Here is a 26,554-nt window from a genome sequence, read left to right as displayed (position 1 = left end):
AAATGTACTTCAACAACAGTAACTAAGAACCATATTATCAGCAAAACTATGCTTGATTTTAGTGGGTAATATTATTATTTTATTGTATTTTTTATTATTGCATTACTTATTGCTGGTGGCCTAATAATAGCAAGTTAAAAGTTGTAATAAGCAAATAATACACTTACTGGCCACTTTATTAGATAATTAGATACATCTATACAACTGCTCGGTGCATTTCTGCATGTAGACATGATCAAGATGACCTGCTGAAGTACAAACTGAGCATCAGAATGGGGAAGAAAGGTGATTTTAGGGACTTTGAACGTGGCACAGTTCTTGGTGCCAGATGGGCTGGTTTGAGTATTTCAGAAACTGCTGATCAGCTGGGATTTTCCCACACAACCACGAACTCTAGGGTTTACAGAGAATGGTCCACTGAGCGGCAGTTCTCTGGGAGAAAATGCCCTGTTGATGTAAGAGGTCAGAGGAGAAGGTGAAGTGATAGGAAGGCAACAGAAACTCAAATAACCACTCATTACAACCAAGGTAGGAAAGCATCTCTGAATGCACAACACATCAAACCTTGAAACAGATGGGCTGCAGCAGCACAAGACCAAATGGACAACAGAAGGTTGGGTAAACGCTGTCGGTTCTCACGAGTCTTGACTTCTACTGGCACATTCGGGTGGTAGGGTCAGAATTTGGAATAAACAACATATAAGCATGGCTCCATCTGCCTTGTATATACAGTTTGGATGTGGTTGAATGGGAGGTTCACATCATGGATGTGCAGCTGGCAAATCTGCAGCAACTGTGTGATGCTGGAAGGTCTGTATGGACCAAAATATCTGAGGAATGTTTCCAGCATCTTGTTGAATCAGTGCCACAAAGAATTCAGGCAGTTCTGAAGGCAAAAGGAGGTCCAACCAAGTACTAACAAGGTGAACCTTATAAAATGGCTATTGATTATATAATGACTTGTACATGGATAGGTGACACATTGTTATATTGAACAACACTGAGAGGGCCACTTTCAGCCAGAATGAAGAATACTTTTACTTTTAACGCATATGAATACATCCATCAGTACTGCTGGAAAATAAATAAAAAATACGGTCACATGTTGTCTAACAATGACATTCAGACACAATGCATAATTGCTTTCTTCTTCACTGACAGTTTTGTATCACAAAACAATAAACAGTACCAGCTGTCATAATCACGTATGTGAAAAAAGATCAAAGTAAAGTGACGACACATTAAAGAAACAAGGCCGTTCGTTTTAACATTTTATTGGATTTTGAAGTTTTCATCATAATTAAACAAAACCTAAATTAACACATGACACAGTATCTCGAAATAAATAAAGATAGAGATTTCAACTTGTAGCTTTGAACAAAAAATACAGATAAAATGTGCGCAAGCATCTACAAACAGAAGTGCATTCATTGTTTGGGGGTAATTCTTTTCTTTTTTTCTTAACTCGGCTTCAGAACATTTCAAAGCTGTCTGTTGGTAAAGATTAACATTACAGGGACCTTATTTGACACCCATTCATATTACCCATAGCAGCAGGATTTGCTAATGTAGACATAAATAAGTGACGTGACAACAAAAATTATTTTTACACATGGTCTGTTAGATTGCACGGTGAATATAAAATAATAAAGGTGTAGTTTTAGCTTAGTAAATAATACATATGCTTATGATTGTCCTTAAAGGAGCTTTAAATAGAGAAACAAATGCCAGAAAGACACTTGACACTGGGTGTTTATGTGCAACACTGCAGTTTATATGATTATGCTACTTGACAACACCACATTTAACTCTATAGATAAATCTCTTGTACATATAAAAATCTAAATAAAAGTGTTTAAGGGTTCCAAAGAAATGGCGCTACACTCCTGCCCTACATTATCTGGTGGTGAGCACGTTTCAGAGTCTGGACTGGGCAGCAGCAGCGATCAAAATCAGCTGACGTGCTGTAGATGGAAAGGATGGAAGAGGACATGATGGCACTTCTGTCTGTTATAATCTAAGCAAAGCAACTGCATGTTTGAGATGTCAGAACTCTTCAAGCATTTTCCTGTGATACACGATGGTAGATAAAGCACGACTGTACAGATGGACATAAAAAGTATAATACACTTTGGACAGTAAAAAAAAAACAAAAAAAAGATGACTCAGAGCCTCTGTGATACACATATAGAAAAAAAAATCCCGTAGAAAAACAGTAATGGATTTCAACAAAGGAGCCAAAGTGCTTTAGCCTCTCGCTGTTAGTCTCACTCACCCTGCGGCTTTGTAGTGAACACGCCTTAGTGACACTATCAGACCTAATGATTTTAATCAACACATCTCGGCTCCGGCAAAGTGGAGACGTGACAGTGTGTTCAGTGCAGTGGAATGTGCAGTCGGTCAACACTTTGGCAACCCCCCTTGATCCAAATGAGTATAAATCCACTGATTCCAGAGATTAACTGTTAATCTTCTCTGCTCAAATGTCCCATTCTTACTTACTAAGGGAAAAACACCGATCTCCTCAGAGTGAATACAGTACACTAATTAATCGTTTTATAATGATGTGTAGTTGAGGTCCTTTCTGGGTCCACGGCCTCCTGGTGCGTGCAGAGTCCGTGCAGGACGTGTGGTTCCTGAGTAAAAGCACTGTTCGTGTGGTTCTTTTGAAATACTGGCATCTCTCCACCAAATATCACTCACCGGATTTGCGTGGCATCCCAACTACTCTTCTTTTAGCCTGGTAGAAATCTGTTGGGATAAAGTACAGGAATTTTAGCTCACGCAGCCTCACGTGAAACGATACGTCTTCTCGCTTTCGGCTAGAATACATACCTGTGATGTTTGTCTGTTTCCTCTTCAGCCCCGTGCTCTCGCTCTTCTCTGGTGTTTTCTCTAGTGTCTCGCGGCTGTGCGTGCATTTCTCTGGCGTACTGGGGATGTTCTCCTTCTCGCTCTGTGGTGTCTCCACCCTTCCTCTCTTGGCAGTAACCATTCTCTCTGCTGACCTTTGGCCTTCAGCCTTTCCAAGATCATGCATACAGGACCTATAGAGCAGAGGCACCCTTGTGCTTGGGACACCCTCCCATTGGAAATCACTGCTCTCCAGAGGCTTGTCCGAGATGAAGTCAAAACCCCAGCGCTCTGAAGCCTCCTCAAGGTCTTTACACAGGGCTGCCTGGTACTCCACCTGCAGCTGCTCTCGGTCCACGGGGCCAAACAGGCTTCTTCGAGCCGGCCTATTTCTCAGAACCCTCAAGATTTGCTTGTGAGTATCCATCGCTCTACACTGTTGGAAACAGAGAGAAGACCGGTTAGTTAATAACCTGATGCATAACCTAAACTAACCCAAAAAGCAGCAACAAAGATGAACACGGTATTACATATGAAAGGTAATTTTGTCTCCAGTGATTAGACTAATCCTTCCAGCTCAAGTCTCAGACACCGGGGGCTGACGAAATGTTGCACAAGTAAAACATACAGTGACTTCTATGAGAGGAGGTGAACCTCAGCACCAATCTTATTCTAACCCAAGCAAAATGAACTCTGTAATCCACACTAAAAACGCACCCATCTCACTTATTTTAAACTGTGTCCAATATAAAAGTAAAAATTAGGCTTACCATCTTTGAAACCAGTCTAAGGCTCCTCAACGCACTAACACACTGGTGTCACTGGGCAGCTTTTTATACTAAGGCAGAGAGCAGGCAGTGACTCACTGAGCCCTCCTCCCTCTCTGAATCACTGGTACATGCCAGGGCATAATCTCAGACAGACATGTAAGGGCAAGTCCCAAGCAGCGACAGAGAGTGCAGGCACCAAGCATCACCACCAGGTGGCAGTATCAGGTCGCCTTCAGACGGGGACCCCAAAGTCGAACCTCGATCAGAATCAGTGGAGGTGACTTATGAGTCGCCTGTCCACAGCTACAGAGTTGCACATACAAACCGAACCGGACATTAGATTCTAACAAACACTTTACTGTGAAAGCTACAGGTGTGTCTCAGGTGGTGCGTCACTGAGGCCATTCGGGAAGAACTGGGCAGAATTCCCGGGATTTTTTTTTTTCAAGGAACAATCAAGAGAAGCAGTTCCCATCATGACTATCCAGCCAAGAACAGCAGGAGGGGAGAGGTCACTCTGATTAGAGTTTTATATAAGGGATGAAAATAATGAAAATACTGAAAAAGAGAAATGCAGATAAGGCAAAGAAGGAAATCCATCAACACAACTTATAAACTGTTCACCAGCACATTAAGTTCATTTTTGTCAACAAAGTTTTATCCTGAACACAATCTTTAAAAAGACTTATCTAGCAGGAATATATAAATATAGATATAAATCTTGTTAAACCATATCCTGTTACATCATATGACTTGGTCGTCCTGCCAAGCATGATGAGATCACAAATTTGGCGTTTGTCCAAGATTTCATTCATTCTCAGCTCAGTGAAATATTGGACACAAAACAATAACAGCTAAACTTTAATACACATTTCCCAAAGATGAGGCTGCATATAAACTTATGTGCCGATATTTTTTCATCTACTAGGGTGCGTTTACATAGTTAATAATAACATGCCCAGATGTGACTGATGTGACTGGGTAGGCTTTGGTTTTGAGATGGAATGATGAATGAGAGGGGGTCCTTAAATTGGGAGAACTGGGGGCCAAAAATAAAGAAAATTCATTCAGGATGCAGTAAAACGTCAGGAACGTTTTTGGGAGGAGGTGGATACAGCTGTGCCGCACCACCACTATCCCGAACCTCCCTCTTTCCATCTACACAGTCACGGTGTCAGGAGAGGGGACCGGGCGGGGCCACACAGGGCGGAGTGATTTGGCGGGAGAGCGAGCCATGCACGGGAGGCGCTGGAACCGGCTCAAACCCAGCCCATTTACTATACTGTCCCACGTGCGGCCGGAGCTCGTGCTGGCCATTCAAACTGCACTGTCACCTTCTGGAGCCCCCCCCCCCCCCCCCCCCACACACACACACACACACACACACACACACACCAACTAACCACATTCATACACACTAAAAACAAGTCTGAGGAAAGTTTGATAAAGTTTTGAGTAATTAATTTTAACTTGTTAAACGACATATTAGCATAAAAAAACATAAAAAGTCAAGGAAGACGGTAGCCAATACAAAAAATAGATAATTAAAGAGACAAACACTAATAGTATAGTTAGGACTGAACCTAAAAGCAAATATTATTTTATTCAAGTTATATAGACATATCATCTAAACAGCTGTTTCTAGAGTTGTATACACTAATAAGCAAATCACAAATCCACACACCAAAGCGAAAACAAAACAAAACAAAAAACAACCCAACCAACCAACCAACCAAACAAACAAACAAAAACCCTAGTGCAACTTTTGTTATTTAACTTACATTTTAATTCCAAGTCAAAATCTTGTTTCAGAGGTGCTGGAAGAACAGAGGTCTGTTATCCTCCTTCTTGCTGTTTTCTGATTTCAAGCCTTCACGGCAGCTCCGCCGTAAATAAACGTCCGACTCAACCCTTCGACAGATACCTCCGCTTCAGACGCAAACGTGACACTTTTGCCCAAGATTTCTTACAGACATGGACTCGAACTTCACTTTTATCACTCCGGTGGGCGGGCAGTCTCGTCTCTCATACAGAGGCGGAGATTTTCGTGGGGGGGTTCACACACGTGGATTTCGCCCGGTAAACACACGTGGACACGTGAAACTTGGCTCTGTAGTATGAAAGGAGGAAATTCCAGTTCAAGACACAGCCCAGAGCGGATTCCCCTTCCTTTCCTTTCCTCTCAGTGCGCATGACAGAGCGCAGCAGTGTGTATGCTGTACTTGTGCGGTATCCAGGATACATCACAATGTACACTACATTGCCGAAAATATTCGCTTGTCTGCCTTCACACGCATATGAACTCAGTGACATCCCATTCTAAATCCATAGGGTTTAATGTGATGTCAGCCCACCCTTTGCAGATAACAGCTTCAACTGTTCTGGGAAGGCTTTCCACAAAGTTTGGGAGTGTTTTTTGGAATTTTAAACCATTCTTCCAGAAGCACATTACTGAAGTCAGACACTTCAGACACATCCCAAAGGTGTTCTGTTGGGTTGAAGTTAGGTCTCTGGCAGGGCAGTCAAGTTCTTTCACACCAAACTCGCTCATTAGGAGCATGAAATTGTCCAAAATTTCTTGGTATGCTGAAGCATTAAGAATTCCTTTCAATGGAACTAAGGGACTGAGCCCAACTCAAAAAACAACCCCACACCATAAATCCCCCCTCCACCAAACTTTACACTTGGCACAGTGCAGTCAGACAAGCACTCTTCACCTGGCAACTGCCAAACCCAGAGTCGTCCATCAGATTGCCAGACAGAGAAACATGAGTCGTCTCTCACAGTGGCAGCATTCTTCACACCACTTCATCTGACACTTTGCATTGCGTTTGGTGATGTAAGGCTCGAATGCAGCTGCTCGGCAATGGAAACCCATTCCATGAAGCTCTGTATGCACTGTTGTTGAGCTAATCTGAAGGCCGCATGAAGTTTGGAGGTATGTAGCGATTGATGCTGCAGAAAGTTGGTAACATGATTACACTGTGTGCCTCAGCATCCGCTGACCCCGCGCTGTGATTTTATGTGGCCTCCCACTTGATGGCTGAGTTGCTGTTGTTTCCAGTCGCTTCCACTTTACTATAATACCACCAACAGCTGACTGTGGAATATTTAGGATCAAAGAAATTTCATGACTGGACTTGTTTCATTGATGGCATCCAAACACAGTACCATGGTGGACTTCACTGAGCTACTGAGCAACCCATTCTTTCACAAATGTTTGTAGAACCAGTCTGCATGCCTAGGTGCTTGGTTTTATACACATACGGTCCTAGTGATTGGCACACTAGAATTCAATCATTTGGATGAGTGAGTGAATACAATATAGTGGACATCTGCTTTGCTTCCTCCCATTCTTTTAAAAAGAATAAAAGAATTCACACATTTTCTGTTTACGTCAGTTCACAGAGAGCAGCATGGACCAAAGGAGAACGTAGAAGTTTAAGTAAAAGGCAGGATAATGCGCCATGCCACAAAACTCAAATACTCTCAAACTGATTTCTTATTAGGTGACAAAATTATTTGAATGGACCCACTGCAGGAATGACGTGCTAATCAAGCCTGGAATGATCAGACAATAATAAATTATACATAATATTGTCGTGTTATAATAACACTCTGAAAGTGCCAGCATGAATAATGTCTGCTTATAATAATCAGGAGATGCTTTGTACTTAGAGCTTTTTATAGCAATGTAATGACTCTTGTTTAATTTTATGACTATTTCATATTTTATTGTGTCATCACTGACGGTTACACAGTTTGATTGTGCCTCTTCTGCCTGCAGTATAGGAGCACAGCTAGATAAAGAAACAGAGCAGATCATTTTAATGAGTACCATTATAGTTCTTCTTCATGTTGAACAAGGTTTTTATGAAATTGTACAACTCAGTGCAAACAACAGAAGCTGCACTTTACGGTATGAATCTGGGAATAATGGTCCACACTGGTTACATATTGTACTGAAAGGTTTTTCTTTTCCTCCCACTCTTGTGTCATATCTGTTTATTTCAGTTATGAGTCAGTCACAAAACTCCCCAGTGCTCTCCAGCCCCATCATGCTGCCCTTCAGCCTAGTTCCCAGCATATCAACAATAAGAGCCCCAACTAGGAAGCAGTGTATAAAGGCCCAACTGATCTGATTCTACAGTGGGCCCTTTGTTAGGCAGCTGAGTGATGAGACACAAGAGAAACACACACACACCAGCTTGGAAGCTTTTCACGATTTTATCACCACAGCTATATTCAATGGAGATATGCACTGAAGTTAATAGAAATGCATCATGGGAGCAGCAGCTTTGCTGCAGCAAAATCCTTTACAGCAGTGACGTGCGGTGAGGGTCGTGACTGGTGAGGCACTGACGTCATCACATCAGATTTACAAACATATAGCTTATTCGCCATTTGATTGGCAACAGTTGTTTTGTTTAACATTAACATAGTCTGAAGCAAACCTTTTAGCTCCGGTGTTGGTCTTCCTTTAATTATTATCTTCTGCTTCGATTGAAAGTCCAGTTTAGAAAATTCTTTCAGTTGAGTTATGTAATCTTCCATGTTGAACATAAGGCCAAGCAACAGGAAAAACTAACTGGCCTTGCTAACTGTTTATGGTCGCTTGCCGCCGAGGAGTCGTAGAGTCCCTGGGATCACCAGCGCCCCCTACCATGAGGCACGAGAACTGCGTGCCTCACCTAGTGTCTCTTCGCAGCAGTTTCATGATCGCTCAACACAAGAATGCATTACACACACATACAGTTGTTAATGACAAAAACAAAACAAAAAAAACTGTGCATTATATACACCAGCTAAAATATGGAAATTTAGTTCATATAGTAAAAGTGCAGTGAGACCGGAAAGTAATCCGGTCTCACTGCATAGCATGCCAGCACAGTTAGTAGTCATTGGCAATGACTATACTGAGCCGCACCACGGATTGCGCAATCCGTGGTGCGGCTCGCCGGGCTGGTGCCTCACCGTTCGTCTCTTAGTATTTGACCGGCAAATGCGAAAATTCAGCGATTTTGAAAAAACTAATCTAAAAATGGTGTAGTTAAATGGAAAAGAACTTTAAAATACAAATCACTGAATGAATATAACCATTTAATTTATTTTTTAATTTTATATTTCCACGATGACAGGTGAGGCCGTGCCTCACCTGCCTCCCCTGACTGCACGTCACTGCTTTACAGTCATGCAGCTTAGTGGATACTTTTTTTTTTCTCAGCTCCAAGGCAGCTGCACAGTGCACAGGCATAATCAAATTGTGTTAGTCAGGCCTTTGTGCTGTATCCACTGTGTTTCATAGATAGCACCAAATGAAGTGCATAGACTTAGTTAGTTCCCATTTAGTTAATTATTTATCAAGGTAGTCCTGAGCTTTGCAATTTTAGCTGACACTGTGGTTATGCAATACTGAAAGCAAACAACAAAACTGAATACTCGTGTAATCGCATTAAAAAAAAAAAAAAAGCTAAAACATGTTTATTCTTAATTATACTCAAGGTTAAATATCCCACATTTTAACCAGGGACATTTCAGGGAAAATGCAGAGGGTTGTGCTTTCTTTGGATTTATGCTGCATGCTCTGTGTGTTTACACTTTGACCTGGGAGCCGATGTGTGTATAATTGTTTAAACATATTTATGTGATGATAGGAAATGTACTCAAAAAAAAAAAAGTGCAAAAAAATAAAATAAAAAAAATACAGAAGTATTCATCTAGTGTACTGTACAACACTCTGTTACAACATACGTGGATGATGTGCAAATAACTGTTTTTCTATATAAATCTGTATCAAGATTAAGGCTTTAGTTCAGACCAAGTTCAGTCTTGTAAGAATAAAAGCAGCACCCTTTATTTCTGTAGAGCTAGTCTGTTGGTGCAACAAGGCAATGAAAAGGACGTGCATGAAAAGGCAAATTACTGGTGGATTACCTTTTAACCTTAATGCCATCGTGCATCCTTCTTTACACATAGAATCTATGCTTAAATGCCCTTAGGGCTAAAAAAAAAAAAAGAAAAAAAAAAAGCCGTCTCATATATTGGAGGTAGAGATACGTGTGTAGTTGAAGCTGTGGAGATACATTTACATGGCAGTATAAAAGATGGATGTATGTGAAGCTATGAGTGAAGCTATGCGGACATGCCTTAAACATGATGACCAACAGGGGATGATAGCTATGGTTGCAAAAACAGTTTCAGTCCTAGTGAGAAGACTTGTCCACCATTTTGGATGTGTGAGAATCATGGTTACATAAGGCCCCAATCACACAGGTCTGGAGGCCAGACCACCACCACCACCCCATCTATCCATTTTCTTCTGCTTGGGAAAAACTGGTATTTTCCAACCAGCTGTGAGTGGTTCCTGGAGGTTGATGGCAGTTGCTAGGAAAGTGATTGCTGAAGTTCCAGGTACACAGGCCTTCAGACCAGTTAGTGATCCCCCCAGCAATGAAAAATGTGCATTCCCCAACTGTATTTCCAGTTTGCGTTGCACTTTTCCAAGTTGCACTATTGCTTAGTGAGTATTTGCAGACGAACATTACGAACTACAGGCTAGAGCAGGGGTATTCAAATAAAATTTAAAGAGGTCCAGTCAGACAAAATTTCATGAGGCCAAGGTCTGGAAGTCCAACTATTTAATGTGATATATATATATATATATATATATATATATATATATATATATATATATATATATATATATATATATATATATATATATATATATATATATATATATATATATATATATATATATATATATTTCAATAGCATTAAGGCTGTGCCTCATCTGCCTAGTGTATCAGAATAATTTCACATGGATTTTGAGTTTGTGGGTCACATGGCCTGGAAGCTATTGAAGAAAAATCATATTTTTTCACATAAAAAATCCTAAAAACTGTAGAAAGGCTTAAAATGGAAAGAAAATGAGTGTGCCTCATTTGTCTAGTGTAGCAGAATAATTTCACACAGATTTTGAGTTTGTGGGACATATGACCTGGAAGCTATTGAAGAAAAATCATATTTTTTTCACATAAAAAATCCTAAAAACTGTAAAAAGGCTTAAAATGGGATAAAAATTTGTGTACCTCACCGATGTAATTTATTGGCATGATTTGATATTAGTTTCCTCACAGGTGGTCACAAGATAAGGAATTTATTTATCTTTGTTTCTCAAGAGTGTTTGGTTCGGAAATGTATTGATAGTCCCTAAGTGAAGCTCCGCGCGAGAGAACAGGGAGCGGCAGAGAGTCCCTGAATCGGATCAACTGTGAGCTAGATGCCCCTAACTCCGCGGAGCTTGAATATCCAATATCCAACTTGAAACTAACTTCACCGCGGTGGTCGACCGCTGGTGTTTTATATGCGGTTCCGGCTGGGACTTTTTTGGTTCTCGCTCTTTGTGCTCAGTTTTTTGGCTGCAAACATATATATTTGTCCCTGTTTTTCCACTTTCCTCATTTCGTCACATCCATTCCGATAGTTTCAGCAGTCTCCCTCCAGGAATTTGCTGACATTTGTGAGTCCTTATATTGATGCTTTGATTATTATTCCTGATTGTTATTCTCTCACTGATAAATTCAAACACTGCAGCAAAAAGTAGCCAGAAACGCACAAGGACTGAACAGGTTAATCACAACCTTGTGGGCTGTGTGGACCCGACATGTAGTTCGATTTCTCCGGAGGCGCAGGTCAGGTTACGTTGAAGGATCAGTGCGGTTTCTCGGCAGACAGCTGCCATTACTTTGCGGACCGATGTGGTGAGCACGCACAAGCAGGCACACAGTTGCCCGATGGCGCTCCCAGCTTAAACTGTTAGAGCGGGAAAAGATGATTTCATATAAATCCACAAGGGTTTTTTAATTAAATTACAAAAACAAAGGTTATTTTATCTATAATTTCTGTTAGTTTTAGTTAGTTTTGTAAACTCACAATACTGTTTTTTGCTTTTAATTATAGATTTTATTTATTTCGGGTGATGAAAATGTTTTTTTCAGGTTCAGTTTTCATTATTTAGTTTGTTTTCGTTAACTATAATAACCCTGTTTGTTCCAAAGTTTACCAGCCGGCAGGAACCAGCTTGGTGGTATCACATGGTATAGCCAAACTCGCATGCAATTGGTCAGTGGGTTTCCTTGGATGCTTCACTACTACCGTAAGGACTGTAAAAGCTGCGTCGGTAAACCAGAAAGCGCTCAACAAGATTTTAATTAAGTGGTTATTTCTGTTTTGGTATTAGGTTCGGGTCCGCTTGAGACATCATTTCGGTCCGGATCGGGACCGAGGTCCGCCTATTGGTGATGCCTGGGCTAGAGTATCTACAGGGACTAGAAAGACAGAGCATATTTCTCCCATATTGGCTTCCCTTCATTGGCTCCCTGTTAAATCTAGGATTTGATTAAAAATAATTCTCCTCACATACACAACCTTGAATAATCAGGCCCTGTCTTATTTTAAAGATTTCATAGTACCGTATTAGCCCAGAACACTTTTCAGACTGCTGCCGGCTTACTTGTGGTTCCAAGGAGGGAGGCAGCCTTCAGTTTTCTGTGGAACCAGCTCCCAGTTTGGATTTGGGAGACAGACAGCCTCTCTATTTTTAAGATTAGACTTAAAACTTTTCTTTTTTATCAAGCTTATAGTTAGAGCTAGATCAGGTAACCCTGAACCATCCTTTAGTTATGCTCCAATAGGCCTAGGCTGCTGGGGGGCTTCCCATGATGTTTTTTCATCACTCACCTCTTTCAGTCCATTTATACACCCATCTGCATTTAATCATTAGTTATTATTAATCTCTGGCTCTCTTTCACAGTGTGTCTTGTCCTGTCTCACTCCCCTCACCCCCAACTGGTCATAGCAGTTAACTGCCCCTCGGAGTGTGGTCCTGCTGGATGTTTCTTCCTGTTAAAAGGGGATTTTTCCTTCCCTCTGTCTCCAAGTGCTTGCTCATAGGAGGTCATTTTGATTGTTGGGTTTTTCTGTAGTTATTGCATGGCCTTTACCTTACAATATAAAACATTTTGGATAGAGGAACAATGTAAAGTCCTTGAGGATAGCACGAGATGTAATGATTCCAAAAATGCCTACCACACAGTAAAATAACTCACACAGACTAGCTCACCAAATGTCTTTTGTATTGAGGTCAAAGCTGACAATGTTCTTACCAGACCAACAGCAGATAATAGCAGACCAATTGATATTACAACAGCTAAAAGCTCAAACACCAGACAGTTGTGATGAAGATCCAGAAATAATAAAAGACAAGGTAGAAGCAGCCATTAGAAGCCTCAAAGCTGGAAAATCTTCAACAACATCCGAGCAGGGCTCTTACAAGCAGGAGGACAGTCCGTTACCAAGATTTATACCCGCATATGCAACTACATATTTAGAATAAGAGAATGGCCTGAAGACTGGAAAACATAGAAAGTTATTCCTTTGCCAAAAGGTGGGAAACCTCAGCAAATGCCAAAACTATCATATAATTAGTCTATTCAGCCATCCAAGCAAAATACTGCTGAAAGTTCTGCTTAAGCATCTCCAACTGAGGCTGAGGCTTTGCTCACAGAGGAACAGGCAAGGTTCTGCAAAGGTCACTCAAGAGTTGAACAGATCTTCAACCTATGGCTGATTTGTGAGAAGTTCTACCATACCTTTGTACAAAAAATGCTTTGACAGAAAACTCAACATCAGCAGAGGCATAATCAATGGCGTAGAGGCAGTGTACAATTGTTTAAACATATTTATGTGATGATAGGAAATGTACTCAAAATTTTTTTTTTAAAAATCTTAAATGCTGGCTTACAATACAAAGACTGTCAATCAATTTAATAAAAATGTTAAGCCCATAATTATTTATCCTATAAACATTAAGAGAGGTTTACTGATTTTATCATGCATCTGCAAATAGAATTAAAGTTATTTAAATATGCCAAGATGTCCAAATTCTAGCATAAACAGTGCAAAAAAAAAAAAAAAACAGAAGTATTCATCTAGTGTACTGTACAACACTCTGTTACAACATACATGGATGATGTGCAAATAACTGTTTTTCTATATAAATCTGTATCAAGATTAAGGCTTTAGTTCAGACCAAGTTCAGTCTTGTAAGAATAAAAGCAGCACCCTTTATTTCTGTAGAGCTAGTCTGTTGGTGCAACAAGGCAATGAAAAGGACGTGCATGCAAAGGCAAATTACTGGTGGATTACTTTTTAACCCTAATGCCATCGTGCATCCTTCTTTACACATAGAATCTATGCTTAAATGCCCTTAGGGCTAAAAAAATTAAAAAATATTGGAGGTAGAGATACGTGTGTAGTTGAAGCTGTGGAGATACATTTACATGGCAGTATAAAAGATGGATGTATGTGAAGTTATGAGTGAAGCAATGCGGACGTGCCTTAAACATGATGACCAACAGGTCAAGGCAGCAAAGAGTATGGCAATGGTTGGCCAGGACTTCAGCAAGTGTTTCCTGACTACAGTTGGTGTGCACCAAGATTAACTTCTCTTTCCTACATTGTGCAACATATTCTTGGAACACATCATGTCTGAAGCACTGATAGAAAGCATTTCTCCTGTTAAACAGGGATGAAGAGAAATCAGCAATCTCCACTTTACCGATGACATCGACCTCATCAATGGTTCTACCAATGATCAATCCATGTAAGCAAGGAACCTAGAATCTGTTAGTCAATGCCATGGCATGGAGAGTAACCTTGAGAAGACTAAGTCCATGGTATCTGGAAAACAAGAACTTGTAGCTGTAAACATCAGGGTTAAATAAGTCATACATTGGATCTGTTAACATCAGGAGGTAACTCAATAAAAGCGGTCAAAACCAAGATCGCTAAAGCTGCCAGTGCCCTAGCAAAACTCAGAACATTGTGACAGTGACATTAGCTACCAAAGTAAAACTACTACACTCGCTTGTTCTCTCAGTGCTTCTTTACGCCTCAGAAAGATGGACTGTAAATGCAGAGATAGAGAAGAGAATATGTGCATCCAAACTCTTCCCACATTACCAATGTTGAGGTATGCTGCAGAGTCCAAGCCCTGATTGGAGACCATGATTCCTTCCTTACTGAGATTAAAAGGAAAAGGCTGAAGTTGTTTGGTCATGTAGCAAGAGCCAAAGGAGCATTAACAAACTATCATGATCCTGGGCCATTGGCCCAGTGTGTTAGTTCCTTTTTTTATAGTTCTGTTTTTTGGGTTTTGTTTCTTAGTTTTTCTCACTGTTTAGGTTCTCAGTTTGTTGTAGTTTTGTATTCCAGCTTTGGGTTTAGTTATTGCTTTTCATTCTGTTTTCCTTGGTCCTTGTCTTCCTGTGTCTCTGGGCTCCTGTGTCTGTTTCTCCCTGTGTTCTTGTCTTCCTGTGTCTTAACCCCTTTTCGTGTTTAGTATCCCTTCTCATGGTTTCTTTGTGTTTGGTATTTAGGTTCCCTCTGTGTGCCAGTCCTCTGTGTTAAGTGCATCTTGTTTGGCTACTTGCTGTTTTATTTTGACAGTTCCATGTTCCCTGTGTTTTGTGTTTAGTTTTGCTTCCTCTGTGTTATTAGTTTCATTGGTTACACCTGTTGTTCCCTGTTGTTTCCACTTGCCCTCATTACCTGGTGTGTGTATTTAAGCCCTCGGTTTTTCTCTCTTCTTTGTTGTGGTGGTGTCTGTGTTACCTCCTTTAGCTGTATGTTGCCCCAGTTAAGTGTTTTGTTTCCCCCTTTCTCCCAGGCTTGATGTTTTGCCTTTTGTTTTAGCCTTAGTTGCAATTTGGGGTTTGTATTTTGTGTTTTCGTATTATTCAACCCTCCTGCAATAAAGCAGTTGAGTTTTAGTTCTGTCTTGCATCCTGCGTTTAGGTCCATCCCTTCCCACCACACAGTCCACATATGACACAAATATGATCCTCCAAGGAAAAGCTGAGGGACCAAACATAAGGAGATGACCTCCGCGTCAGTGGAAAGACGACATCAGTGCCTGGATTGGACTCCCTTTTTGTTCGGTCATCAGTTTTGCTGGAGATTGGACTAGATGGAGAATGGTGGTGAACAATGTTTGTTCTGCCCCCCACGGCATTTAAGTAAGAGACTGATGATGATCATGATAAAGCGTCTTGAGGCGATTGTTTGCTGTGATTTGGTGCTTTATGAATAAAATTGAATTGAGCTGACTTAAACCATGGCAGTATACTAGCAACCAAAGCAATGGTTTGGAGGTTTGTGGTGCGACATCTTTGCAGCAGATTTCACCCAGTGAAAGCTCCACCTCCCAGAAAACCTTCAGGAACCACTGCCAATCAGTCAGGGAATACATGTTTCCCTAGCAACAGATGATTGTATCCCATCCAATATGGCAGACAACTTTAGAGAAACTTCAATAAAAGTCTATGGAAAAAGACTTGACCTCAGTAAAGATGAATTCATGGGGTGTTATTCATTTTGGTTCATACTGAATAAAACATGAAGTTTATTCTGTAAAATTTGGTCATTTAAGTTGCAGAGAGGAGGATTATGAGGGTATGCTCATTGGCTAATGACTTGTGATTGTCGTTAGCCAATTACCACAGTCTCATAATCAGGTCTTCCCCTCGCTTGTGACATCCAGTTTCAAAACTCCAAAATGGTGGCAACAAAAACAATCATCTCAAATGGGACTTCAGGAACCAGTGGGCGTTTTAATGGAAGCTTCATCCATTTCTCATATCGTCTATGGCTCCCTTAACCCCCATTAAAAGCCTTTCTGGTGAAATCCAGCTTCACACTCTGTGCTGCTCGAGAGAAAGAAAGCTGCTGGAAGTACTCATTTCTATTTCATGTTAAATCTCTTTAAATATTCAATCATATAATTGAATTTAGAATACTGACAGCTGTAAGCTGTTTTAACATAAAATATTTATACATAGCTCGTTTAATGGCTTTCTTATTCAAACAGCATTTCCTGGATTGCATTTCATCTGATTTTAGTTTGAATGTTGCCTTATGTCTTCTTGTCATTGTGAGGCAGACTAATAATCAGTGAAGACTCCAAGAATTAGTCTGTCAAGCGATTTCCTTCTGACCTGCTGGCAGGGAAGACAACTGAAGTATACTGAGGATGTTTCTGGGACATTTTGCATTATGAATATTATAAGTCAGTAAACTGAGGCGAGAAAGAGATGCATATGGTCACCAGTGATATTCTGACAGGCTCTGGATTCAAACTATGTTTTGTTTGAGTCTGTGCTCACTGAAGCCTCACATTTATGCTCTGGTCTGTCAGGAATGGGGCCTGAATGGTCTCTCATGGAGTTCATCTGTCTCTGGAAGCTAGACATGCTGTCCATTCAGACTAATCTGCTCACCACATGTGTAAAGAGTGTTTAACTGATTTACTTTAGTGTTTATATAAGCTGCAATCAGTGTGGACAAGCTTTTCTGACCACGTCTGACCAGCTTTTTTAACCCCAGTTTCAAAAAAGTTGGGACACTGTAAAAACAAAAACAGAATGCAATGATATGCAAATCTCATAAACCTATATTATATTCACAATAGAACATAGAAAACATATCAAATGTTTAAATTGAGAAAATGCTTGCTATCATCTCTCTGTATCTCTGATGGTATGGAGGTGCATTAGCGCCTTTGGAATTGGCAGTTTGCACATCTGGAAAGGCATCATCACTGCTGAAGGGTATGTACAGGTTTTAGAGCAACATACACTCCCACTCAAAGTCTTTTTCAGATGAGGTCTTGCGTATTTCAGCAAGATTATGCTAAACTGGACTGCATCTATGCATGGCTTCATGGTAGAAGAGTTCTGGTGCAGTCCAGACCTTTCACCAATGGAAAACATCTGGAGCATCATGAAGAAAAAAAAAAAAAAAAAAAGACAAAAAGACCCAGGACTGTGGAGCAGCTAGACAAGAGGTGCTGTATTTAGGCACAGAAGTGAAATGTTGACCTTTCTAAATAGGTTCTGGAAAGTTCTTCCTTTTATTGGTAAGAAATCCGAACTCCTGAGCAGACTGGCCTGTATGGATTACTCGAATTGATTATTTAAACTATTTTCTGTTGATCTACTACTTTGCTTACCCAGCTAAGCACTGGTTCAGCACAGGGTACACAGATCAGGAATGAACTGTGACCTCGTCTAAAGTTATCCGGCTGCAGCGCCTTTGTGTGTTTTATATCATCCCGTCCTCTGCTCCGTGGGCGCCAAACCCACAGGCAGCTCGTTACATAACAGTGGGTGGAAATATCACAGCTCACTGAGTGGATTCCCGCGGGCTGCAGACCCGTCACCGTGGGTACAGTGAGTCAGCCTTCCAGTGACGTCACACCGGCTTGAGTAATTTGCGGAAAAGCGCGCGCAGATTTGAGAACTCGTGAAGGTCTCTGTTATGCCGGTTCACGTGGACCGTGAGCGTGAACAGCTGGAGCCCGAGACTTATTCTGGGTGTAACCGGGGGGGGGGACTACTGGATAGCGGGAGAGCGGTGATAGGAGGTATTAAATAAAGTCTGCCACCCCCAGCTTTAAAATTACGGAATGAAACAGTGTAAAGCCCCACATTATGGTTTCATTCTGAGCCTGCTGCTGAAAATAGTGTGTACTTACCACCGTTTTTAGCCACTTTCAAGAACCTGCATACATGACTCTGTGATTTGCACAAGAATTTCATTGTTAGAACTGCTTATCTATACTGCTGAAAGGGTTAAATAATATTACATAACCTCTTAGCGAACACTATGTACAGTAGAAAAGGAGGGAAGTTTACGCGGACATGAACCTGCCAGGCTACTTTTTCTTTCATAACTTGTTGAAAGACTGGACAAAGTTCTGACAAAGAGGAACTAACGACCTCCTCAAACCTCTGAGAAGAGTCAATTAATCTTGTTTGAAAGTCAATTTTAAAGCCTGTCCTTTTGCAGACTGGCTTTTACTTATGTCACATTACATTTCTCCATCTGCTACACCACTGGTTTAGCCTTATATTATATATAAATATATATATAATATATAAATATATATAATTATATATAATATATAAATCTCTCTACTCTCTCTCTCTCCCTCTCCTCTCTCTCTCTTGCTGTTTATCTCTCTCTCTCCTCTATTTCTCTCTCTCTCTCTCTCTCTCTCTCCCCCCCCCCCTCTCTCTCTCTCTCTCCCCCCCCTCTCTCTCTCTCTCTCTCTCCCCCCCCCCTCTCTCTCTCTCTCTCTCCCCCCCCCTCTCTCTCTCTCTCTCTCTCTCCCCCCCCTCTCTCTCTCTCTCTCTCTCTCCCTTCTCTCCCTCTCTCTCTCTCTCCTCCCTCCTCTATCCCTCTCTCTCTCCTCTCTCTATCTCCCTCTCTCCTCCCTCCTCTCTCTCTCTCTCCTCTCCCTCTCTCTCTCTTCTTATTCTATCTAATTCTATCATATTATCTCTCTCTATCCCTCTTCTCTCTCTCTTCTATCCCTCTATCTCTCTCTATTCCTCTCTCTCTCCCCTCTCTCTATCTCTCTATCTCTCCTCCTATCTCCTCTCTCTCTCTCTCTCTCTCTCTCTCTCTTCTCTTCTCTCTCTCTCCTCTCTCTCTCATCTTCCTCTTCCTCTCTTCTATCTCTCTCTCTCTATCTACTATTCAAAGGAAAAACCCACCAGCTGGCCGTGAGATAACAAAGGAGTGCTCTCAGTGCGAACCCTTTATTAACGTAGACTTCTTTTAGCTGCTCACTTTGAGAGTTGCTCCAGTGGATCATGTGCCTCCATTTCACCAACCCTCTGCATGTTCTCCGTCCCTACATCCATAAATCTCCTCTGGGTTTTCCTCTTTTGCTCCTGCCTAGCAGCTCCATATTCAACATCTTACGTCCAATATATCAACTATCCCTCCTCTGCACGTCTAAACCACCCCAGCCAACCTGAGCTGTCCCTCTGAGGAGCTCATTTCTAATTCTGTCCATCCTGGTCACCCCCAATGAAAATCTGAGGATCCTCAGCTCCGCCATGGTTTCCAAATCATACGGTCACAGCAGGTCTCCCTTTCACTCTTGCTATCCTTTAGTCACAAATCATCCACTCATCTCCACCCTACCTTCACCTCTCTTGGGCACTCCATTGTGTTGAACGGTTGACCCCAAATATTTGAACACATCTAACTTCACTACCTCTACTCTGTAATATTAAAAAGCAATACTGGCAAATTAAAACTGCCACTTAAAACAAGGAGCAGAACCTCCTTTAAAAGGGAACTAGAGGTAAATAAAGCCACATCAATTTTTATGCAGCGGAACCAAAGTAGTAGACTTCTTTGCACATGAGTGCCCTCTGGTGGGGGTTAAAAATCCTAAAAAACTAAGAAAGTCCATGGGTATTTTATCAATCTCTGCAAAGTCAAGAGAGGAATAAAATACATACACATCTTTTTTAACCAACCAGTATTTTTTTTTTAATTGTGACAACTTCACATAGTATCAAACAAAAGAAAAATGGAAAACTTCAGACACAAACCTGACCTCTGCTCCTTAAACCCATTTTGAATCAATGGGATAGACTTGCATTTGAATGGGCTGTTTCTTTTTTTTAAAACAGCCAACCACATACAGATGGAAACCTTCATTATGAAGAGTGTAGCAAGTCAAAAATGGTTGGCTTACAAACAAAAAGGGTTTTATCACATCTCTTTAAAAAAAAAAAAAAAAAAAGCTGACATTTACACAGTGAAAAATCACAAACTACTCACACGATGTCTACACAGTACATTCTTCAAAAACAAAAAAAAAATTCAAAGAGATTAACTGCTGAACTGGAATGCTGGGTGTCACTACCGTTTCAGGACCAACAAGAGAGACGTGGCACAGGTGAGGCATTACACCTGCACACGCCCAGTCAATGTATTTGAAAGTTACCACAATAAGAAAAAGGGCGAGACACTAAAATGCTTGATTGTTTTAAAAAAGATGGGGAAAACAAAAAAACAAAAACAAGTGACCACAAGGTCACAATGAAGTCCATCATATGAAACGGCAAAGCCTGTAAAACCGTTCATCTTCATCTCCCTTTACACCTGACAGACCTTTTATCTTCTGCCATTAGACCTGGAGCGGCTGTGGAGAGGAAAAGAAGGGGGAAAAAAGCTTGTTAATATGCCAGCTACAATTACTGTTTAAACTGTCAGTAAAAGGATGAGATGAGCAGACGACTAAAGGATCTACTGTAGTTAAAATAGCCAATTATCTTTAAAGTAGTAACTTTATTACTGACCACTTAAATGATAAAAAAATTAAACATGCTTACTTTTCTAAACATAAGAATGCTCAAAAATAAAGAGGAAGTTAAACACCGACCATTCAAATACTGCACGTGTATTAAAGAACTGTATGTTCACACTTTCAACAGTCAAATCGTGCTTTAAATGCACCTGAAATACGTGGAAATGTGTGCTGTGTATATCACGCGCATACATATGATGCCAGTTCAAGTGTGTGAACAACACTAGCAGTGCTAACAGCAGCAGCAGGTTAATGTCACATATTGTGAGGTCACACATTGCTCCAGCTGAGTGGTTATACATCCGTTTACTTTGAGACAGCCGCTCATTTTCTACATCAAAGTGCTGCAGAAGCACACAGATTCATACAGCTGACATCTCTCTACATTCAGGAGGGCAAGACGGGTTCCACCATCTATTTAGAAGCCACTTAGAACCAGCACATAACCAACACTGTACCTTAATAAAGCACTTTGACTAGTACTTCTCATACAGGTGAATATTTGACAAGTTGCTCAACCTCCTACTGTAAAAGGACTAAAATAATCTTCAGATAATTCAAGAAACCAGTACCTCCTTGATCGAGAAAACGACCTCGAAGGTTTGTGGTTCCTGTCCCGGGAGAGGGACCTCTCTCTCCTCCTGTCTCTGGAGAAAGACCTGAAGAAGAACGTCAAATTATATAAATATTATACATCATTGTACATCCCCTATAATGACAATAAAGGCATTCTATTAGAAAGCAAGGTTTAAAAACAAAAACAAAAAAAACCAAATAATACTTGCTTAACCAAATATTAGAGGTATTAAAGTTGCTGGTCTGGTCTATGACCACATATAGTTTAATGTAGAAGTGTACATAAAGCTGTACACACTCAGTTTTCACTTAAACTGATTCCACTTTGACTTATGGATTATATCAATGAGCACAGACTTTACAGTGCATCACCACACAGTTCAAACCTGCTGCATTACACAGCTTTATGTTAAGCCAGATATAGTAACTGAAAACTTTATATACTTAGATATACAACAGTTATAGACAAAACATGCATGTAAGACTGAAGTTATAGGTTAAATTCATTTCTGTTTGTCATGCTTGTAAGACAGGGTGACAGCTGACTTGCCTGCTACGGCTGCGGCTGAAGCTCCTCCTGCGTGGGGATCTGCACAGGGAAAATACAAAAGGTGTTAAGAACAAAGACAGATGGATTGATCACCCTGTAGAGCTCCCCATTAATTACTCCTACACAGGGCTCCCTCAGCACAGCCCTTTGGCTAGCTCAAGAACTCAAAACGGAAGTAAAAGACTTGGGTGTTTTTCCAAGGAAAACAAATATTTCAACCAGAAAACAGAAGTCACTGGCAGTGAACCCAGCACATAAAGATGGCAGGTGCAGAGGAATCCCCCCTCTCACCTATCCCACAGTAACACATGAACCTTTAAATAAAGTCCAATCATACTGCAGTTCATAATTTGAAAAATAGAGTAGGATTTGTCCTGCAATTCATTTACTGGAGATTCAGAACCCTGAGAAATGAAACAAAGTGAGCTAATTAGCACATTTTCATTCTAAGGAAATCTGATATTGTACTGTGGATTGGCTCTGATGTGGGAAATTAAAAACCCAACACACCATTTGAGCCACCATCTGTATGAATTCAGTCCACTGCACTTGAAGAGAAACTGTACAGAAATAGAAACTGGTAACAAAATTTATTTTTCACAGGGAATAAGCCTCGTGAAACAGCCAGGCTAAGATCTCAAACCGAGAACACACACACAGAAAAAAAAGATCTGATATTCATAGGGGGGGGTTTAAGGAAAGTTTTGATGTGACTTCATAATTCTGCTCAGAGCCCCAAGACATACCAGATGATTATCTATCATCGAAATTTCTGGAAACATGAAGTTCCAGATATTTGATGTTGGTCCATCCCCCTTTGAAACAAGGACTACAGAAATGGTGGACGACAAAATGACAAACTTATGATTAAAATAATAAAGAACAACCTTTTCAAACCAGCTGTCTCTTCACTTTTAAAACTGTAATCAGCAGTGTACTGAATGAAGCAGGAAAACTTACTAGTATTTTTGGTTTTCAACAAGCTAGAAATGACGAAAGGGAGGCAGACTGTCGGCCGGGTGGGTAGAATTGGCTGAATAGGACTGGCCAGATGCTGCAAGGTGATTAGGTGGCAGGCAGATGGGGGCTGGCTGTGGCTTTTTTCCTGCTTTAATTGGTTAGCCGAAGGCTGCTGCTGGTAGGTTGTAGACATTTGGGAACGTAATACGCTGATTGGTCGGGAATGTGAGGTGGGCCGCTGCCGTTTGGGTTAAGGTTGAAGGAGGAGGAGGTTGAGAACGGCATGCTGAGGAACCAATGGGCTGGTGCAACCTGACGACTGGCCATGCCTGGGTCATGTGACAGCACCAGCCAAGCTGATTGGGGCCCGATGATCAGCAGTCACATGATGCTGAAAGAGGACTAGTTGATTGACTCAGAGGGTGGTGAGAAGAGGCATGGTGGTGGCTCTGCAACGGGTTCATTCTTATTAATATAGATGAAAAATAAAAAGCATCCTCAAACAAAAAGAAAAAAAATTTGCATCACATTTGGCACTTTCATTCCCCCCAAAACTTTAAACAGCTTCTACTTTTACCGACTGCCTAAATTTGTTTCCCATACCCATTTTTGCCCTTGTAAAACTGCTGAAATGTAGAAATTTTGAGTGCGCACAAAAATGTGCACTTCAAAAGCATTTGTACCTTAAGCATAACTTAGGTCTTGCAGACCATATTTTAGATGCCTTTGCAACAGAAAGGCAGCCCTCTATACCCTGGAATAATGCCCCATTTTCCACTATATGGTTGTGAATGACTATCTGTGCGGCTCCTTACATAAAATGATCATTAATGTCAATGAAGATGAATCTGCAAGCCTTAGACATTGCAACACTCACAAATATATAATCACCAGAAAAGGTCACAAACACTAGAAATGGCTAAACTGGAAACCCAAATGCAATTACAGGGAACTGTACTGTGGGCAAGAAAGTTGAATCAGTAAGTGACCAAGCAGGAATAAAGTACAGAATAGATTGGTTATGGTCTCTACTGGCCAACAACAACATGTAGGTCACCTGCGTCTGGGGGGTGGGCTACGGCGCCTGTAGTCATCTCGGTCTCTAGGACGCCTGCTCCACGAAGGGGGAGCGCCACGGGTGCGGCTACGCTTCTCACCAGTAGATAACTCCACTCGCACTCGGCAGCCACACAATGTTCTGCAAAAGAATAAAAAAAAAAAAATCATTAGCCCCTGTAGGTGTGGCAAGATAAAGCCTACTTCTCTTCTGAAATTTGTGTAGACTACTGCCTACCTCCCATCGAGCTCCCGTACAGCATCAGTTGCATCTCTGGGATCTTCAAACTCCACAAAGGCAAAGCCTGGGGGGTTTCTGGCCACCCAAACACTTCTGAGAGGACCATAGTAGCCAAATGCCCTCTCTAACTCTGTCTTGTTTCCATTGTTGCCCAAATTTCCAACGTAGACCTTACAGTCAAGGGGACAGTCACGATGCATGATTTTATCTGAAAAAAGAAAAATGAGATACTCCATTATTAACTCACCAACTGTATTTAGGCCAAACTAAGACTGGCCACACTCTCGGTGCACATCATTGTCTTTTTCTTGAATTGGAAAAGCTAAACCCGATGCTTTAAATCAAGATAACCGAGCGTGTGATGCCTTTATTTCCGCACTCAACTAGGCCGGTCTTCTCCCCAAAATATTACATGATATCAAATGTTTGTAGGTATTAAAATGCGTTTTCTTTCAATGCCCTAATGTTACACTAAACATCTTCCTTAGCCATGAATCACTGAGCAATGAATTCTCCCTAAAGGAGCTTGGCCTACTTTCTACGCTAGATCTGCAGGATATGCTAACTGAAGCTGAACAAAAACAAAAATTGCAAGGCAGATAAAACTAACCCCCAAAGGGCCTCATTTAAGTCTTTTGCTTTATAACTTTAGATATACTGTTGCGTATTCGACGTTGCATTGTGTTTCAAGGCTAATAATAGCTAACAGCTTATTTACGGGAAGCTAAAATGGCTGCCTTCTCCTGAGGCCTACAAAGAGGCAGCAGCGTTCGGCTAGCAGCCGCAGAAATTTCACAATGGGCAAAGTGAGACAGTAAATCAACTCGAAACATGTCGCTTTAGAAAAACACAAAGTATTCTTTTGAACGCTACCGTTTTAGATGTAGATCGAAGCGCAGATTATCGATGCTCGTCCCGCTAATTTATGCCCCTTCGTGGTCGATGGAAAATGGCGTGACGTCAGTGGAGTGACCAGGATGCTGCTCCGAAGTGGGCGGGGCCAACCCTCCACATGCCCTCCTGCACTACATCCGTGACTCCTCTCATTGGCCTTCCTCTTCTCCTCCTGCCTGGCAGCTCTATTTTCAGCAGCCTTTGCACATGTCCAAACCACTTCATCGTTGTCTCTAACTCTGTCTCCATCAACCTGAGCTGTCCCTCTGTTCATCTGTTCTTCCTGTCTTTTTGTCAGTGCTACCATCTCCAAACCATACATAAATCATAGCAGGTCTTACTATAACTTGCAAATCTTCCCTTTCACTCTTGCTGCTATCCTGTCACAGATCACCCCCTAAAAATAATCTCCACCCGCTCCACCTCCTTCCCTCCCTTTGGATGGGGACAGATATTTAAACTCATGTACTGTCACTATGTCTACTCCTTGCATCTTCACTGTTACCCCGTCTCCCTCTCTGGCCCAGATAAGGTGTTCCGCAGACTGCTGACAGCATGTGCTTCTGAGCTGGGTGAACCTCTGAAGCACATCATTAACCTGAGTCTGTAGTTGGGGAGGGTCCCCTCACTTTGGAAAACATCATCCCTGGTTCCTGTGCCAAAGAAATTGTGCCTTAGCTCACTCAATGACTTCAGGCAGATTGCTCTAACATTGCACATCATGAAGACCATTGAACATCTCCTCCTATATTTACTTAGACACTAGGTTAAACATGCACTGGACCCCCTGCAATTTGCCTATCAGGACTTCCAGTACAACTCTGAGACGCGTCATATGCAGAAATTCTCAGATGACACAGCCATTGTTGGGTACGTCAGAAGTGGACAGGAGGATGAGTACAGGAGACTGGTGGATGACTTTGTGGAATGGTGTACACACTGTACAGGAAGGGTCAGAGCTGGCTCTATTTCTTGAGGAGATTGGGAAACTGCAGAAAATTATTGCAGATATTCTGCCAATCTATAGTTACCAGCATTCTCTTCTCTGCAGTGGTGTGCTGGGGAGGCAGCATTAGGAAACAACATGTGCTGAGGCTGGATAATTTGGTCAGGCGTGCTGGGTCAGTGATCGGAGTGAAGCTAGACTCTCTGACTACAGTGGCAGAGAGACGGACACTGGACAAACTGCGCTCTATCATGGACAATGACAGTCACCCATTACACACCACTATAATGAAACAGAGGAGTGTGTTCAGTGGAAGGCTGCTCTCACAGAACTGCTCAATGGACAGATTTTAGAAATCATTTGTTCCAAGAGCCACCCAGACTCTTTAACGCTTCACTTAGGGGACGATAACATACAATTATCATTACCACTTTACTACTGTATACTACTGCACTGCACTGTCTGCACAGCTGCC

At 41.4% G+C, this 26,554-nt stretch overlaps 2 protein-coding genes across 3 annotated transcripts; both read right to left on the bottom strand.

Annotated features, from left to right (window-relative positions):
* Positions 1–1,280: 1,280 nt before the first annotated feature.
* On the bottom strand, positions 1,281–5,703 carry cdkn1a (cyclin dependent kinase inhibitor 1A). Of its 2 annotated transcripts, none has more exons than XM_030729538.1 (3): positions 5,405–5,703; positions 2,836–3,289; positions 1,281–2,751 (listed from the first exon to the last, which is right to left on the bottom strand). In XM_030729538.1, exons 2-3 carry the CDS (start codon positions 3,278–3,280, stop codon positions 2,696–2,698), a joined length of 501 nt encoding a protein of 166 aa, XP_030585398.1. In that variant the 5' UTR covers positions 3,281–3,289; positions 5,405–5,703; the 3' UTR covers positions 1,281–2,695. The 2 variants fall into 2 exon arrangements, with proteins under 2 accessions (XP_030585398.1, XP_030585397.1); XM_030729537.1 differs by lacking the exon at positions 5,405–5,703 and adding an exon at positions 3,624–3,693.
* Positions 5,704–20,013: 14,310 nt separating this feature from the next.
* Positions 20,014–25,230, bottom strand: srsf3b (serine and arginine rich splicing factor 3b). The gene is made up of 6 exons (XM_030729659.1): positions 25,113–25,230; positions 24,237–24,447; positions 24,000–24,140; positions 21,983–22,021; positions 21,429–21,515; positions 20,014–20,691 (listed from the first exon to the last, which is right to left on the bottom strand). Exons 2-6 carry the CDS (start codon positions 24,437–24,439, stop codon positions 20,664–20,666), a joined length of 498 nt encoding a protein of 165 aa, XP_030585519.1. The 5' UTR covers positions 24,440–24,447; positions 25,113–25,230; the 3' UTR covers positions 20,014–20,663.
* Positions 25,231–26,554: the final 1,324 nt, after the last annotated feature.

The sequence above is a fragment of the Archocentrus centrarchus genome, chromosome 5 (genome assembly GCF_007364275.1).
Source record: "Archocentrus centrarchus isolate MPI-CPG fArcCen1 chromosome 5, fArcCen1, whole genome shotgun sequence".
Lineage (NCBI taxonomy): Eukaryota > Metazoa > Chordata > Actinopteri > Cichliformes > Cichlidae > Archocentrus > Archocentrus centrarchus.
This window is presented reverse-complemented; position numbering and strand designations above follow the sequence as displayed.